The 16,958-nt window shown below is 34.8% G+C and overlaps 1 protein-coding gene and 1 pseudogene across 2 annotated transcripts; one reads left to right on the top strand and one right to left on the bottom strand.

Moving 5' to 3' along the window:
- Positions 1-1,192: 1,192 nt before the first annotated feature.
- LOC143560902 (PTI1-like tyrosine-protein kinase At3g15890) lies at positions 1,193-3,968 on the bottom strand (annotated as a pseudogene). Its single transcript, XR_013140202.1, has 4 exons — positions 3,960-3,968; positions 3,186-3,359; positions 2,747-3,009; positions 1,193-2,192 (listed from the first exon to the last, which is right to left on the bottom strand). The product of XR_013140202.1 is annotated as a PTI1-like tyrosine-protein kinase At3g15890 (transcript).
- A 721-nt stretch (positions 3,969-4,689) lies between these two features.
- On the top strand, positions 4,690-7,072 carry LOC143560909 (SNF1-related protein kinase regulatory subunit gamma-like PV42a). Its single transcript, XM_077049104.1, has 3 exons — positions 4,690-5,210; positions 5,891-6,242; positions 6,689-7,072. The coding sequence occupies exons 1-3, from the start codon at positions 4,759-4,761 to the stop codon at positions 7,004-7,006; spliced, it is 1,122 nt and encodes a 373-aa protein (XP_076905219.1). The 5' UTR covers positions 4,690-4,758; the 3' UTR covers positions 7,007-7,072.
- The last annotated feature ends 9,886 nt before the right edge of the window (positions 7,073-16,958 follow it).

The raw sequence follows: 16,958 nt of genomic DNA, 5'->3' as shown, positions 1-16,958 counted from the left end.
ATTAACCCCACTTAAAAAGCTCTGGAACCTGTAACTACCTTAGGGTTCATAGGGGCTTTTTTTTGTTGACGCCCATGCGTAATGGTTTTCTGAAAGTTGGGGCGCTTAAAGTGTAAGGTGGCTTGGGACACCACCCACAATACTTGGTCTTAAATTGTTTTTTTTTCTTTTTCTTTTTCACTTTAAAACCAACTATTAGATTATTATATACAAAAATATGTGACATACACACACCATTTAAGTTGGGGCACTAACCATAACAAAGTAACAATATATATGTATGTGTGTGTATGTATGTGCGTGTGTATCGTATATATGTATGTGCATGTGTGTCTATGTCTATCTAAACTTGTCACTTCTTGAGTCTTGTTTAGGGCCTTCCAATCAAACTACTCGACGCTCAATCTCGATAGGCCCTAGATCGAAAAATGCTTGGAAAAGTTTCGGCTCGGTTTTGGTTTGTAAACAAGCCGAGCACGACCAGACCCTCGCTCGGTTTGGTCCAGCTCGTGAGAAAACTTATGTGTGTTGTACATGTATGGTATGTGTATATATATGTGTGTGTATGATATGCGTTTGTGTGTACATGTATAGCGTTTAATTAAACATTGCTTATATGCATATGGTATATGTGTATGTGTATGTGTATGTGTATGTGTATGTGTATGTGTATGTGTATGTGTATGTGTATGTGTATGTGTATGTGTATGTGTATGTGTATGTGTATGTGTATGTGTATGTGTATGTGTATGTGTATGTGTATGTGTATGTGTATGTGTATGTGTATGTGTATGTGTATACTTTTTTATCTGTCTAAAACAAATCATCAGTGGGTGAGTACTTTTTTTTTTCTAAACAAAATGATTTTAACTCGGGGGTAGGGGTGGGGTTAGCTAGGTATGTAGTTCCCCCCCCCCCCCCCCCATAACGACTCTTTTTATCCCAATTGCATTTTAGCGATCATATTTTGACTCCAACCAAACTAATACGTTTTTAAAACAACACGGATTGACCTGGATTCACTTTGCTTATAACTCTTTCTTTGAACTCGATCTAATTTTGCTTAAAACAGAGTCCGACCCTAACTCATTTGATTGAATCCGCCCGACCCGACCCTTTTACAGGCCTATTGCTTCAAGGTGACAAAAAAGGCACCACTGCGTCACCGCCACATGTTGGCACCGCAAAGCCATTGTCAGACTGCCCACACGGCATTGTTGTTGCCTCCTCTGCTAGGTTCTCGGCGACGAATACCCGCTATATAAAATAAACATAGTTGGTCAACCTATTTGATACATTTTTTTCCTCTAAAAGTCTCACTTCAACTTCAACCCAAGCTAAATTTAGCCCGGACCCATTTTTGACACGAACCAAAGTGATGGTTTTTTAAATTCGTCCATTGTGACCCGAACTCTTTTTTACCCAAACTCGATCTAAGCCGACACCAATCCAAACAGCCCGTTTTGCGAGACATAATCATATTATTCAAAACATTTTAACAGAACCAACCATAATAAGGTTTACAACAGAGAGTTGCATGTAATAACTAATATTCTAATAATGCAGAATAATTGGCAAACAAATGCCTGAAACAGTTTACAATTCTATGTTACTTTCTTGTTTTTTCATATTTGTTCTCTCTTCTGGAATAAAACCCGAACTGTCATCTGCTGCCCGACCCGTTTTAAACATCTCATCGTTTTCAATATCAGCAAATCTTTCCTTCAATTCTCCCTTTAGCAACTCAACCACTTCAATCATCATTGGTCTTTTATCGGGCTTATTATGTGCACATATGAGCCCGATAAAAAACAACCCGTTTCAGCTCTTCTTCTATATACTCTCCTTTCAACTTTGGATCAGCAATTTCACTAAACTTCTTTTCACAAACTAATGGTAGAGCCCATTCTGTGATCTTTTCACTGGGCTTCTTGCCACTAACAAGCTCTAGTAACATAGCCCCGAAGCTGTAAACATCACAACTTCTTGATGCCTTACCTAATATGGCGTATTCTGGGGCTAAGTATCCGACGGTCCCTTTGACCCGTGTGGTTACATGGGTTGCACCGTCGGGTATTGGCTTAGGAAACTCAGAAACAGCCACCCAGGGTTTGGAATCCGACTCTAGTAAAACATTGCTTGCTTTAATATCTCTGTGCATTATGTTTGGTGTTGCATGATGGTGAAGATATCTGGATAATGTAATGAACTTAAGTCAAGATTCATATATGGTGGCAAAGGTGTGTGCATGAAACAGATATAACCGACACAACTGAACCAATATCAATGAACCCAACCCAAAACCGATGATTTGGTTCTATGTTTTTCCAAAAACTAATTTTCCAGTTCGGTTTTGGTTTTGCATGTACCGAAAGCTGTTAAAACCGAACTGAATTTTTATAACCGAATCGAAACCATAAAAACCGAAACAAATCAGACTCTTGTTTTTGAAATTATGTATTATAAAATTATATTTTTGAATGTTAAGTGATTTATACAAAAATATAAAAATGGTGTAGCCCAAATATTATATGTAATAACCATTTAACTTAATAATTAACAAAAAAATTTATGCCCAAAATTTCTGGCTCGAGTTCGTTATTTTGTGCCATTTTTTCCGGCCCAAAAGTTTCAAGCCTAAATGGTAAAACCGAAAAAACAAAACGAACCCATTGAGCCTGAAACCGACCCATGCACACCCGCACATTGAAATCCAATTGGGTGTCATTATTCTTGAAAGACTTACTCGATTCCTTCTGCAGATCCGATTGCAATACTCATTCTTCGTGGCCAATCAAGAAGGTTTTCAGAAGAGTGTTGGCCATGAAGGTGAGAAAGTAAACTATCATTAGACATGTAATCATACACGATTAATCGTTCCTGTCCTTCTGCACAATAGCCTCGCATGTTGAGCAAATTCTTGTGACTAACGCGTGCAAGTATTTCAACCTCGACAACAAATTCCCGTTCTGCTTCCTCGCTCCAAACATGTAACCTTTTCACCGCAACCTAAATATACACACTTATCAAATTAGAACCTGATTTGACCCGTTACTTAACAAGACCGGCACATATATAGTAACGGTAGGACACAAATCTTCTTTCATATAAAATATAGCGTGTACATCAAGACAGAAGGCAAACGTGCAACATTGAAATAAAAAATAAGTGATGATTTTATTTACTTGAGATCCATTCCATAGTTGACCCCAGTAAACACCGCGAGATCCACCTTCGCTAAGCTTGTTGTCGTAATTAAAATTGTTTGTAGCAGACTGTAATTCCCTCAATGAGAACATCCTCCATGTATCCTTCACTTTCCTGTGTAGTTCAGTAAGAAGACTTATAACAATAAAAGTCTATTAACTAGCCACAATCAATCACAAGAACCATAGCTATTCTCAAACCACTCATATTTTAGTGTAAAACGTGTAAATCATTAAATCGTAATGTTTTATATGCATTCAATAATATTATCTCATTTTAGAGCTTGTTATCTTTTTCGTGTTACATACCGATAGGAGTCGCTTGTGCAAAACAAGAAGGAGCGAAAACCCGTAAGTCCAAAACCTGAAATTTGTTCTCTAACTGGAAAACGAAACTGATACCCTTGTAACGAAATTAAGTTACGTGCTGTTTTCCCTGTCAACTGTAACTGTTAAGTTGTTACTTGTTAATAATCTTTGGCTAACAACGGAGTCAAACATTTGGTTTTATATATTTAAGTTTTTTTTCTTCGGGTTGGTGTTGACTGGTGACAGTATGTGGTTATTTAAAAATATACGTAATTATTTTGTCTCTTCTCTAGAAGGAAGAAAGTATGAGGGTTTGTTTAAAGACACTTATAATGACACCTTAAACTATGTTTCAAGTTTCAACTATGATCCGTCCATCAAGTATGTATTTTTATAAACTATTTGTGTTACTTACCAATTTTAATAATTCTTTTTGTAAATTACTTTATCCATTTGCGTTAAAGTGTATCACATTCATGTGTTCACAAGCTATATGTATTTGTAGAGTGTCATTAATATAAACACGGTACCCATGTGTCGGATAGATGTGTTCATATTCATGTCGTAAGAGTTCCAGTCTTATGATAGACAAAAAAATATAAATGTAAAAGTATGATTAGAGAATGCATGGATTTATCATTCTAAAAAGAACTAAAAATAAACATGAAATTTTATATACGATAACTTGTTTTCTACTTGACCAGTTCATTCAACAGAGAAGGGTTTTTCTTTTTTTCCTTTGTTTTTCATAAAAATCGGATTGACCATTAACTCATTAAGTCATCAACTGCTACTTATGTCATATTTTTTTAAAAAAGTTAAGAATAAACATATTATTATCCTAAAAGAAAGAATAACAAAATGATGAAGGGGTTTTCTTTAACAGCGTGTAAACACATTTAGGTTTTATATATTTTTATCAACAATGCTAAACGTCTAAACCTTTACCACACATATCTATTTCGAGCTTTCGACGCGTGTCAAATCAAAACCATGATCCATGATGGCCCAATATTATAAAATACTAAAAAGGTATAAGTCGGCCCAACACTGGCTCACTTTAGATAACTATCAAACCAAAGTATTACCACGTGTCACACAACCAATACACATTAACCTAGTCATCCACTTCCACCACCTTCTCATTTAACACAACAACAACGTTACTCACTTTACACATTACAATCTACACATTGCAACATACAACTCTAAGCAAGACTAATAATATATCCTACACATAAATATGCAAACATCAATATTGGGTCCGAAGAGCGACCACACACAAGCCACCATCGAGCCACAACGGTTAAAGGACAAAAAGGTTAAAGAACTAGTAGCCGAAAACAGGAGGCTAGTTGAGGTTCCGTACACTGCCACCCTAGCCCACACCTTGAATGCACTAGTGGCTAACCAGGTGGTGGCTGTGCCGGTGGCTGCACCACCGGGACATTGGATTGGGGCCGGTGGGTCAATGATATTGGAGTCGGATAAACACACGGGTGTTGTTAGGAAACATTATATAGGGATGGTGACCATGTTGGATATATTGTCGCATATTGCTGGGGATAAGCCAGATGGTGGTGGTGGTGTTGAAGAGTTGGATAATATGGAGCAGAGGATGTCGGTTCCGGTTTCGTCGGTTATCGGTCATTGTCTTGAAAGCCTTAGCCTTTGGACGCTTAATCCTACCACCAGGCATGTTGTTATAAATTTTGGTATTTATTTAAATAATACACAATATAGGTCGTTCGCATGCGAACAAATACGAATGAAATTAGCGTGTTAATGAAATTAAAGTGTTAATTGTGAGAATCAAGTAGAGAAACTATATAATTACATTATAGTGTAATTACAAATACTCTATGATATAATTAATCTACTTGTGTGTATATACATATAATTACCCTACTTGATTTTCACGTTAATTTCATTTGTATATATAATTATTTACATAATTAGCACGTTCATTTGTACCTTTAAAAATGTTTTCAAAGGTAAAAATGTTTGTACAATTTATTTTTCATTGCACTTGCTATTATTTAGGCATCTTTTTAGTTTAAATAAGCTACCTATAATATTAATTTCTTATGAACTTTTAAATTTTAGGGGGCTTCTTATTTTTTCTTTAGGTGCCTGATCAAAGGGGTTCACATGTGAACAAGCTTTATAAATTTTATTTTTCCTTTATAGCCTAAACTTGGTATGTTTGTTCTTTAAAACCTACCGCTAATGTGCACAAATACGCACATAAGAAAACTTATTATTATGCTCAAATGGTAATTATGGTTCTCATCAACAAAATAAATTATTCCTTTGACCGGTATCAACTCGAGTTAAATGAGTAGAATTGTAGAAATTGTGTTATAATTGTGCAGCATTCTCGACTGTATGGAAGTGTTTAGCAAAGGAATCCACCGCGCACTAGTACCACTGGATAGCAACATGGAGAACCTAGCTGGAGTGGAGCTCGTGGAGTCCGCCTCAACATACCGAATGCTCACACAAATGGACCTCATCAAGTTCCTAAAAGGACTTGAGCCCGAACTCAAACATGTATTCAACCGAACCGTGCATGATCTGTCTGTATTAGTAGAACCCGTATTTGGAGTCACTAATCACACCAAAGTCATAGATGCCATCAAGTCAATGAGAGCCGGTGCCCTTAACGCTGTCCCTATAGTTGAATCTACGAATCCCGCTACAGAAGATCACACACAACTCGTAAACGTAAGCCGGACAGTACTCTAAATACCGCTTGTTATTCCTTAACGTGTTGGGTCGACTTTGGGCTCTAACCGGACCAAAAACTGAAAGTCGGTTTTTGCATTTTAAAACCATTCGGTTTGGTTTTTATTGGTTTCATTTTTTTCTATTTTGATTCGGTTTTTCATTGTTACATTTTCGGTTAATAACTAATTGATTCCTACAAAGTTTATAAATATTTCAAATAATGAAATTCTATGAATTTGGGTAGCTTCGGTTTTCGGTTATGATTACATGCTAAACCGAAACCGAACTGAAAACTCAGTTTTGTCGAACACATTAAACCAAACCGTTGGTTTTTGTTATGGTTCAATTATTTCGGTGGGTTTTATTCGGCTACTAATAAGTTTTTTTAGTTTCATGCACACCCTTGTAATAAGTAACGGTTCCTCGGGTTTTCATTTTTGTAGGGAAAAGGAAGAAAGGTTATTGGTACATTTTCGGCTACAGATTTGAGAGGGTGCCCGGTTTCTCAACTGCAGTCATTTTTGCCGGGAAGTGTCATGGACTTCACAAAGGGCTTGCTGTCCGTGTCGGCTAATATGGCGGGATCGAGCCCTAGGGAGCTTGTGACTTGCTACTGTGAATCGCGACTAGGTGAGGTGGCGAATAAGTTGGTGGCGAACCGTGTTCATCGTGTTTGGGTTGTGGACCGTAACGGGCTGCTCGAGGGGCTTGTTTCACTTACGGATATAATTAGAGTGATTAGAAGTTCTTTGTTAGAGTAGGTTACGGGACTATGCAGGTTTTGGGTGTTTTTTGGTTATGTATTTCCTGAACGTGTGGAGTGGAGTTTGTGTTGTTGCATTAGATGATGTGTTTGTTAAAACGGTTCTGTATAAAAATATGACCTGAAAAAGACGAACCGGTTTGAACCTAGATGATGCCATACTGGAAGGCGCGGATGGATCCTCTAATGCTTGTTGGGTATTTTGTCGGAGAGCTAATGCTGGGTGATTTGGCCGAGCAGGTTTTGTTTGTAACTCGGCTCCACTTTTTTTTCTAAAACAAACGGAGCATGAGCCAGGGTTGGCTCGGCTGTTGGGGTGGGGGCGGCTTGGGTTTCACCGTTTGGCTCATTTGATTTATCCTAAATTTTAAACACTATTTAAAAGAATTGCGAAGAAAGAGAATAACATCATAATTTCTAGTTTACGAAAGTTTCATTATGTGTAGAAATAACACATTACAAAATTAACGAGCCACATTTGGAGCGTAACTTTTCAGCTCATTAAAATAATAAACGAGTGAGTAACAATGCAGTTAATGAGTGAGCCAGCTAATTAACAAGCCACAATTGGAGCGTAACTCATTAAAATAATAAATGATTGAGCTAACAAGGCAGTTAATGAGTGAACCGAGCTGAGCTTACAGACCAGATCGGCTAAAGTTGTTTATTTTAGCGATCTAAAATGTTGGCTTGAACTCGGCTCATAAAAAGCTCAAAATGTTTCGTTATATTTTTATGTTTTACATCTTTTACATATACCCATTAATTGTTTTTATATAAAATACACAATATTTCAAAATTTATAAACCAAAGACGTTATAATATTACATGTATTAGTTTTCTCTTCACAGGTTTTTTATACCGTTATCTTTTACACGGTGTGTTAGTTAGTTGGACTGAAAAAATTGCAAATTACATGTCTAAAAAGAGGAGATAAAAAAAGTTGTACATATTTTTTCTTTCCACATATAAGTCACATGTTAATACCCCAATCATTTTAGAACGTCTATAACTTTTTCGTATGTTGTTTTTTTTTAAAAAAAAATTATCATAATAACAAGCGTTTTTTATCTATAATATGCGTATGATTTTTGTTATATAAAATTTAAAACAAAAATTGTGTCTTTTCGCACGCCATTGTGTCTTTTTTTGTCATTGTGTTTTTTCGTCATTGTCTTTCAGTTCATCATTATGTTTTTTTAAATACTAATAACACTGTTGTGTATAATAATATGTAAAAATAATGATAAAATAACAAAAAATTATCTAATACATAAAACACAATGATTAATACATGTTACGCAATAACTTGAAACGTAAAACACAGTGGTGAATACGTATAACACAATGACCTAAGACATAAGACACAATGGTGAATACGTATAACAGAATGACTTAAGACGTAAGACACAATGGTGAATACATATAACACAATGACTTGAAACGTAAAACATAACGTAAACAACATATTACATGATAACTTGAACGTAATATACAATAAACGCAATACTATTTTTCTCAAAATAAATGAATGTCATATGTCAATCTGAATAAAAGACAATGAACGTATTACACAATGACTACAACTTAATGAGGAACAAAACGACACAATGACGTAATCTTTGTTTTTAATATAAGTACCAATTGAAAAATATAATGATAAAAATCTATAATACAATGCATATGAAAACTAAACTAAAAGACACAATGAACAACAAAAAAACACAATTAAAAAACCAATCTTTTTTTTTTATTTTTATGTAACAATATGATACTCATTTTAAAAATCAAAAAACGCTTATTATTATGGTGAATTTTTTAGAGAAAATTACCATTTGCCTCCCTGGAAAATAGGATCGCGAGATGGATTGACTACTAAAAATAATTTGTGCATGTTGTGCCCTTGTATTTCTCGGGCGGGTTTTTTTGGCTCCTACCGTTAGTTGACCTTCCTTTGACCTGTTAAAAAATATTGAAATGACCCATTTACCCCTATATCTTCATCTTCATCATCTAACCCATAAATCTTCATCATCTAACCTATAAATCTTGTTTAAAATCTCAAGAACCCTATTTTTAAAATTTGAGACTTTCTCAAATCTTGTCCAAAATCTACAATTCTAATTTCAAATCTTGTTTTACAATATTATAGCATATTTGTGATACATACAAGAATTTAGAAAAAGAAAATTATAGATTTGTTCTTGGCATCTTCTCTCACACACAGTGTGTGTTCTTGGTGTTTTAACCTAATATTTTTAAAGAATACACTTAAGAGGTTATACCAATCATTTAAAAAATCATCACATCTTTATTTAACCCATCATCTTCATCTTCATCGTCCCACCCACCACTCATTGTCCCACCCTAGTCATCATCATCATCATCATCATTATCACCGCCCTACTCATCGTCCCACCACCACCTTCGTCACACTCTCCGCCGTACAACCGTACCATAAATTGAATCACCATCATCATTATCAGATCTAACCCACATCCAATTTCACCTTTCTCGTCGGATTCATACGAATAATTACCTCTCAGGCGGCCGGACTTGACAACCGTCGTGCCAGAGATGCTGTCGCCGCCGTCGTCGGTGTCCACGACGGCGCCGAAATCCTTTGGATCTTCATCTTCGTCATCATCTTTACACAAGATTGTGGAGTCTTTAGGGTTTGTTTGTGGTAGGTTATTGTCATTGTTATGGTTTGTTGGTCTTCGTCTTTGTCACTGTGGACTACGAAGGTGGAGTATATGTCTGGTTTTGTTGGGCTTTTTGGCCGGCCGACGAGTCGCCGGAGAGAAAGCCATGTCTCCGGTTTTGTTCGGTCCTCGTCTTCGTCGATGTGGTTTATGTTGTTGTTGGTATGAACGATGATGATAAGATTATTATTATTATTATTATTATTATTATTATTATCAATCTGTTGGTTATAAGATGATGATTATTATTATGATGATTATTATTATTATTATTATCCATCTATTATTAAAATACCATTGCCATCTAACAGTCAACTGACGGAAGGAGCCAAAAAAACCCGCTCGAGAAATACAAGGGCACAACATCCGCAAATTCTTTTTCAGTAGTCAATCCATCGTGCGATGATATTACCCAGGAAGGCAAATGCTAATTTTCTTTTTTAAAAAAAATGTTGTATGAGAAAATTATGGACGTTTAAAAATGATGGAGGAATTGACATATGCATTACATGTGAAGAGAGAAAGTCAACAAATGTGAGTTATTATATTAACGCCTTCCCACTAATTTTTATTTATTAAATTAATCTCAATTATTCAAATCTATGATCAATTGATTGGATTCCTTCTCACTCTTCTTATTTTTGTTGTCCTTCGTATTTTAACTTTACCCAAATAATATTATTTTGTTAAATCAGTAAAGATTGCTGTTTGATCTTTATATTTGGTTCAATCAGTGAATCAGTAAATCCCTCTGTTTAAAGAAACCTCTTTGATTCAAGGTCTTTGATTGAAGAGGTTGAATATGTGTATATTTGTTTTCATTTATGTTTGTTCACAATTTCGCATATTAAGCATAGATATTTCAATAGTTGCCTATTTTTGCAAATTGGATTTTTATAATCTCAACTTAATATCATTGTTTGATACTAATTCCAACGCCGAATATTCTCGTTGGTGGTCTCAAATTTAAAAGATTTACTCTCATTGGTTCTCTGTTAACAAATAAACAATAACGACGTAAGTTTTTTTCGAATTTAAAATTGATGTTTTAAGCTTTTGATCGGAAGAATGATAACAGTTATTTTTAGAACGGTGATTTTCTTTTTTTGTGTGCAGGCCACCGCACTCTCCAATTTTGAGAGCCTCGTTGCCTCACTTCGGCCAAACTATGTGTCCTGGCTCACGCTTGCTTCAGAGTTTGGATTGGGCGTTCATTCTAGAAACCATACCGTCGGTTGCTACTTGACATAAAACTTATCTCAAAGCGGTGATCCAAATGGCTTAAGTTTTGTTAACGGGAAGTTCAAACACCCAAATTGAAGCACTGTTTCGTCGTTTAGACACCGTTACGAGCTAAATTTTACATTTTAACCATCTTATCACCCAATCAGAACGAAAATAAAATCGATGAGGATACTTGGTGATTTTAGAGAGATCACATATTTTGGTGAGTCTCATCATGTAGTTGATGAGTTGACATGGGGCAACAACCCCATGTCAAAGGACCAACATGCCCCATGCCTCTAGTACCACGCCCTCGTTGTTCCACGGCCTTGATTTACGTGTCATTAAATGTTATGATATCAAAGAATATTAAAGCGGTACTTATTCATGCTAATAATAGCATAATGGATTTAAATTCCATTAAAAAAAACTATAAAATCTGTTCAATAAAAATTGCGGCCCATGTTAGCTTTTATTAAACAGAAACAATAATGCCAAAAATCAAGAAAATGCGTTGTCACCATCAAGTTACAAATTTAAAGCATTTAACATGCCTAGAGAGGTGGATGTGCATGTGGAAACGATACGATAAGGGTGATGGGCGCCGTATGATTGTCGATGAAACCAATATACATATTACTTATATTATATAGTTGTATTTCATATCATTGTACAACCTATAAAATTAAGTGGTGTTGAGAATATAAAAGATAACGATTTATATGGTTTATGAAAAAATAATATGATGATGATGTGGAAAAAATAGATCATCCGAATAGTTTGGGATGTTAAGGACGACGCCGACCACCCTTAACATATGTTCAATTTGAGAAAAAAAAAAGATAGGCTAGTGTGTTATTAAGAAGAAGGTAGGACTAATCATTAAATAACATGGTCGGAAAGAAGTGTTGGGTTGGAGTCAAGGGGATGATGGTATATAGTAACATTAAACACGTTTTAACATGGGACACCTAGCCTATGCTATCACGACTCTTTCATGTCATTATGTCAAACTATTCTAACCTAACAATTTCAGCTATTCATTAATGCAACCAATTATACTTTTGCAACTCTGTTTGGAGATGTTGCATCTAACGCTCATTATCATTGCTTTTTAAAGTTATGAATCTTTTTTAAAACATGGTATATTTATAAACCTCAAACAGTAAAAGATAGGAAAAATTATGGGTAGAAAAAAACAGAGCCTTGAAGGGGGTTTACTAATAGTTGATTCAAGTTTATAAAAAAATTATGTCATAACTAATTAAAGGATTTTCATTACTCTTGTAAAAAAAGTGTGCGGTTCATGAGTTCTTTAAATATGAGGAACATGGTTGATAATGGGTGTTTATAAAGCGTTAAAATAGACTGAACAATCCAAATCAAAGCAAGTTGGTTTGACCAGTTGGAAGTTTATACGGTCCGCGTTTGACGAACGTTTTTATTTACCCTTTGAAACTTGAAACATACCATGTAAATAGACGTGACCATTTAACATCTATTATTATCTATTATTTATAGTTTTCATTTAAAAAATATTCACTTATGCATATGTATAATATTCATAACCATGCTTATCATTTATAAAAATACACGTTTTATGCTATGTGTTACATTAAAAGAAAATTGTTTCAACACCAATCGCCACTAAACCGTAGGAGTGTCTATGGTTGGATTTTGACGGTTTTTAGATAAGACCGTTAATAATAACTTTTATCATTGTAAACCAAAAATCAAACTGTTAAAAGTTAATGCTGAATCAAATCAAACTTTTATAAATGGTTTGACCTCAAAGTAGATACAGGGCTACACGGGTAAAACAATTTCATGTTATGCTTTTTAAACTAGTGTCCTTATTTTCTTCATGTTATGATTTTTGAACTGCTGTCCAATTCTCATAGTCTAGCCTGTTTTTTTTTCCAGTTTTTGTTCGAAATTGTAAACCAAACCATTAAGTATAGTTTGAATATTTTTATGCCAATCGAGCAAACTTAAAAGACGGCCACAAAACCAAATCAATGATTGGTTGGGTGGTTTCATTTTCTAAACCGAGCCATGAACACGCTTGCTAAACCATTAAAACGTCAAAAGCGACCGAAACAACCTGCCAATTTGGTTGTTTTGGAAACTGTAAAATTTGGTCGAGATTTTTTAAAATCTACGTAACTAGGAAAAAGCAATGATAACATTAGAAAAGTCTAAAGAAATCATCCATATCAATACACTTATTAATTATATAACAATGATTTATACTATTTGTTAATTATTAAGTGTTAATTGGTAAAGAGCCTTGTATTTTACACCTTTTGATCCGATCATTTCTACAAGTTAATATCAAAGGACCCTTCTACTTCACCTAACTTCATTTGTGTCAAAAACTAATTTCATTTTGTTGACTATCGTAAGTAAAATATAAAAAAGTTTTAAATTTTAATACAAAAATATAATATACATAAAATTTTGTTTAATTAAATATAGGAATTTTTGTTTATTAGCCATACCCTTGTATTAAATTATTTACGAAGTTAATAAATGAGAGACTTGCTTCTCAATTTAATTTCATGATGTTTGATGTTACTTTTTTATGATAAAAGTTATAGTTCTGGAATAGTTAAATACGAAAGTATACCAATTTGTTGATTGTTATCGTATATAATGCATTTCTAAAATTATCTTTTAATACGATAATTTTTTTAATATTTTATGGTTTAGTGTAAGTGATCTTATAATAAGTAATGTGTAATGAATGACCTTAATTTTGAAATCTCCTAACATGTTCCAACGATGTTCGTAAGATTTAGCCTTGTATCCATATGGTAGGTGTTGGATTAACATCGTGTCATGTGTCTTTGCTAGATCTTCGATTATTTTGTGTGAAACGAATAGATTGATTTTGAGTGTATGTTGTATAAGGGTGGGTGTGTACGAACTAGTTCGTTGATTACCTACAAATATCATCATCTCTCATCCTTAGGTAGTTGATAATGATACTTAAGTCTTGTAAAAACATTACATTTCTCCTGTTTCTTCTGGTTATAAATGTTTCTTTGTTGGGCTCTTGTAACTAACAAGTTGCCCTTTTTCAGTTTTTAATATTTGGTCTTTTAAAAAAAGTTAATCTCGGGAGGTGACGTGTGAACCATATGTTTTCATCAACAATTATTGAAGTAATAGATTTTAATTTTTAACTATTGTGATGTTTTCTTAATCAGACTGGATATTGTACATGTAGTTTTACTGGGTGACAAATTGGACCAGATAAATGAGATAATAAAGAAAATACATCAAGAAGTTCAATGAAAATTGATAATCAAACATAAACATGTTTAAAAACATAAACAAACTTTAGTGACCTGGTTGGAACAAAAAGTTTTATAAGGAACCTAATTAGAACAGTTTCAAAACTTGATTACTATTTTATAGAGTAATCCCAATCTAAAAATGGCTAAAAGCATCTGCAAGCCAAAGTGCTCAAGGACATCTCCATGCTGGCATGTCACTATTCCCGAGTTCATTTAAGAAAAGAAAGGCAAGGAAAAGAAATTTTTCTCTTATTATATTTTCTTTTGGTATCTTCTCTTTTGCTTCAACTTATTTTCCTTCCTAATCTTTCCAATTTGGAAAGATACAAATTCTTTTATTTTACTCATCATGTTCTCTTCCCTCCCCTCCTTTTATTTCTTTAAATGAAACTCGGGAACATTTTTTATAAATTTTCCTACATTTTCCTTTCTTAAATGAAACTCGGAAACACAACATATTTTTTCCATCCCTTTCCTTAGTTAAATGAAACTTGGGAACATAGTGTAAGAAACTCAGTGAGGTTCCCTCTTTCAGAATCCCCTTTCTATGGTATAGCGTCGTTTGTAGCGACGTACTTTTGTCTTGAAACCACGTTGCGTCATTGGCGTCTCCACGTACTTTTCCACCTTCGTTGAGGACGTCCTTGAATGCTTCATTCTAGATACAGTCCACATTTTAGTATTGATATGGTTTATTTGTTTTATAAATTTTGCAACTGTTATGTTGATAGACTTGAAAAAAATTTCAGCCATTAACCATTTTGATAATATACGTTCATTAAAATGACTATCCTCGTAAGTTTCTAAAAGTAAGTGAAGTATTAACATCATCAATGGTTGATATTAAATAGGTAAAAAAAACAAGAAACAAACAGTTTGTAAATGTTTGATGAGAAGTTCGTTTATGTTTGTTCATTAAAAATGAGCGAACATAAATGAAAAAAATTTGTTCGGTTAATTAAAAAAACGAGCATGAACAAAGTCATCGTGTAAGACCCCGTTACTGGTGCCTCACATTTGGACGTTGGATTTACTCATAAACGCAGTTCTAAATATCAGAGTTAATTAAACATTTGCGGAACATAAAAACTTTTATAAAACATTTCATAACAATCCTTCACTTGTCTTAAACAAACAACTTGTATTCCAAAAACTAAGTAATTAAAACATAACACGTCTTGAGTCTTTCGATGCCAGCCTCTTATTCAATGTCACGTGTCCCCTCAAGCTAGCTGTCACATTCTACTCACCTGCGTGCATACTAAAAGTCAGCTACGTTGAGTGAGTTCTAGTTAATCACATAACATACAATACCTTCATAACTACGTACTTCATACTTTCGTTTATAGTATACTTACTTACCTTCGCACTTTCTTTCTTTCATATACTTACCTTACGTTTTAAAGAGCATTACGCCCTATAACCTTCGCATATATTATTAGGGTATGCAACCTTTTATCCTTTGCATATATTATTAGGGTATGAAACCCTTTATACTTCGCATATATTATTAGGGTATGCAACCCTTTATCATTCGCATATATTATTAGGGTATGCAACCCTTTAACCTTACCTTACCTTTCATTATCATATTCGTTCAATTAATACCATACACAACATAATCGTACATACTCCCTTATTCACATACACATTTCATACATACTATACTATACTTATCTTAACAATACGTGCAATACCCGAAGGTCGTTCACGTACTATCAAGTATACATACATAACTATCACAATCGTCAATAAGACATACACTTACCATTTAAGGTAAGTGTATTAACATTCACATCGAGTATGCACACAGCCCCGAAAACATAACAAGGAAATAGGGCTAGAAACTCACCTGAGTGCGGTTACGTTCACCGTTAATGATAATCCCTTTCTTCAGTTGTGCACGGTTGACTGTATAATAATTACACGTATCAATTAACTATCACTACTAATATCATCTTTCTAGTCTTAGTTATTACCCACAACGAACGTGGTCTGGGGCAGCGCCCCGGCGGCAGCCCCTAGCAGGGTCCAAGGGGCAGAGCGCTGGGGTCGAGCTGCCAGGTCAGCTTGGAAAAATTTTATTTACCTTAACCGTTATAACACATTTTTCACTAGGAATTTAATTTATTTTCTAATTCGCTCACTCATTCTTCCTAACGAATTAAGTCTGATTTGCTATCTGATTCGTTGCCTTTTATGCATGGGCGGGCATAAATGTAAGCGAACATACGCGTTAAGCGAACTTAACTTAAGCGAACTTAACTTAAGAGAACTTAGCTTAGGCGAACATATCAGTGGGCGAACTTAGCTGATGGCGAACTTAGCCTTCAGCGAAGTTTACAAATGGGCGAACTTGACTGGCGAACTTATTTCAAGCGAACTTGGTCAGCTGGCGAACTTGTTGATAGGCGAACTTAACAACCAGCGAAGTTATAGCCAGCGAACTTAGTCAGCAGGCGAAGTTGACGGGTTTTATTTTTGTAACACCGTGAAAATTTCGAGTTCAAAGTACAACTTTCCAAAGTCTAGGGACTAAAATTGCTAAATTCCAAACTTGAGGGTTAAAAATGAAAATTATGGTTTCCTAACCCATCACGCTACGCGATGAGTCAGAAGAGACACCCATCGCGTACCACGATGGGATGTCTGACAATATGTGACACGTGTGCCACGTGGCACACGGTGGCACCATGTGCTGCCACGTGGCAACACTGCC

This window comes from Bidens hawaiensis, unplaced genomic scaffold (genome assembly GCF_021521415.1).
Source record: "Bidens hawaiensis isolate Kalapana, Puna unplaced genomic scaffold, B.hawaiensis_p1.1 tig00020513_1, whole genome shotgun sequence".
NCBI lineage: Eukaryota > Viridiplantae > Streptophyta > Magnoliopsida > Asterales > Asteraceae > Bidens > Bidens hawaiensis.
This window is presented reverse-complemented; position numbering and strand designations above follow the sequence as displayed.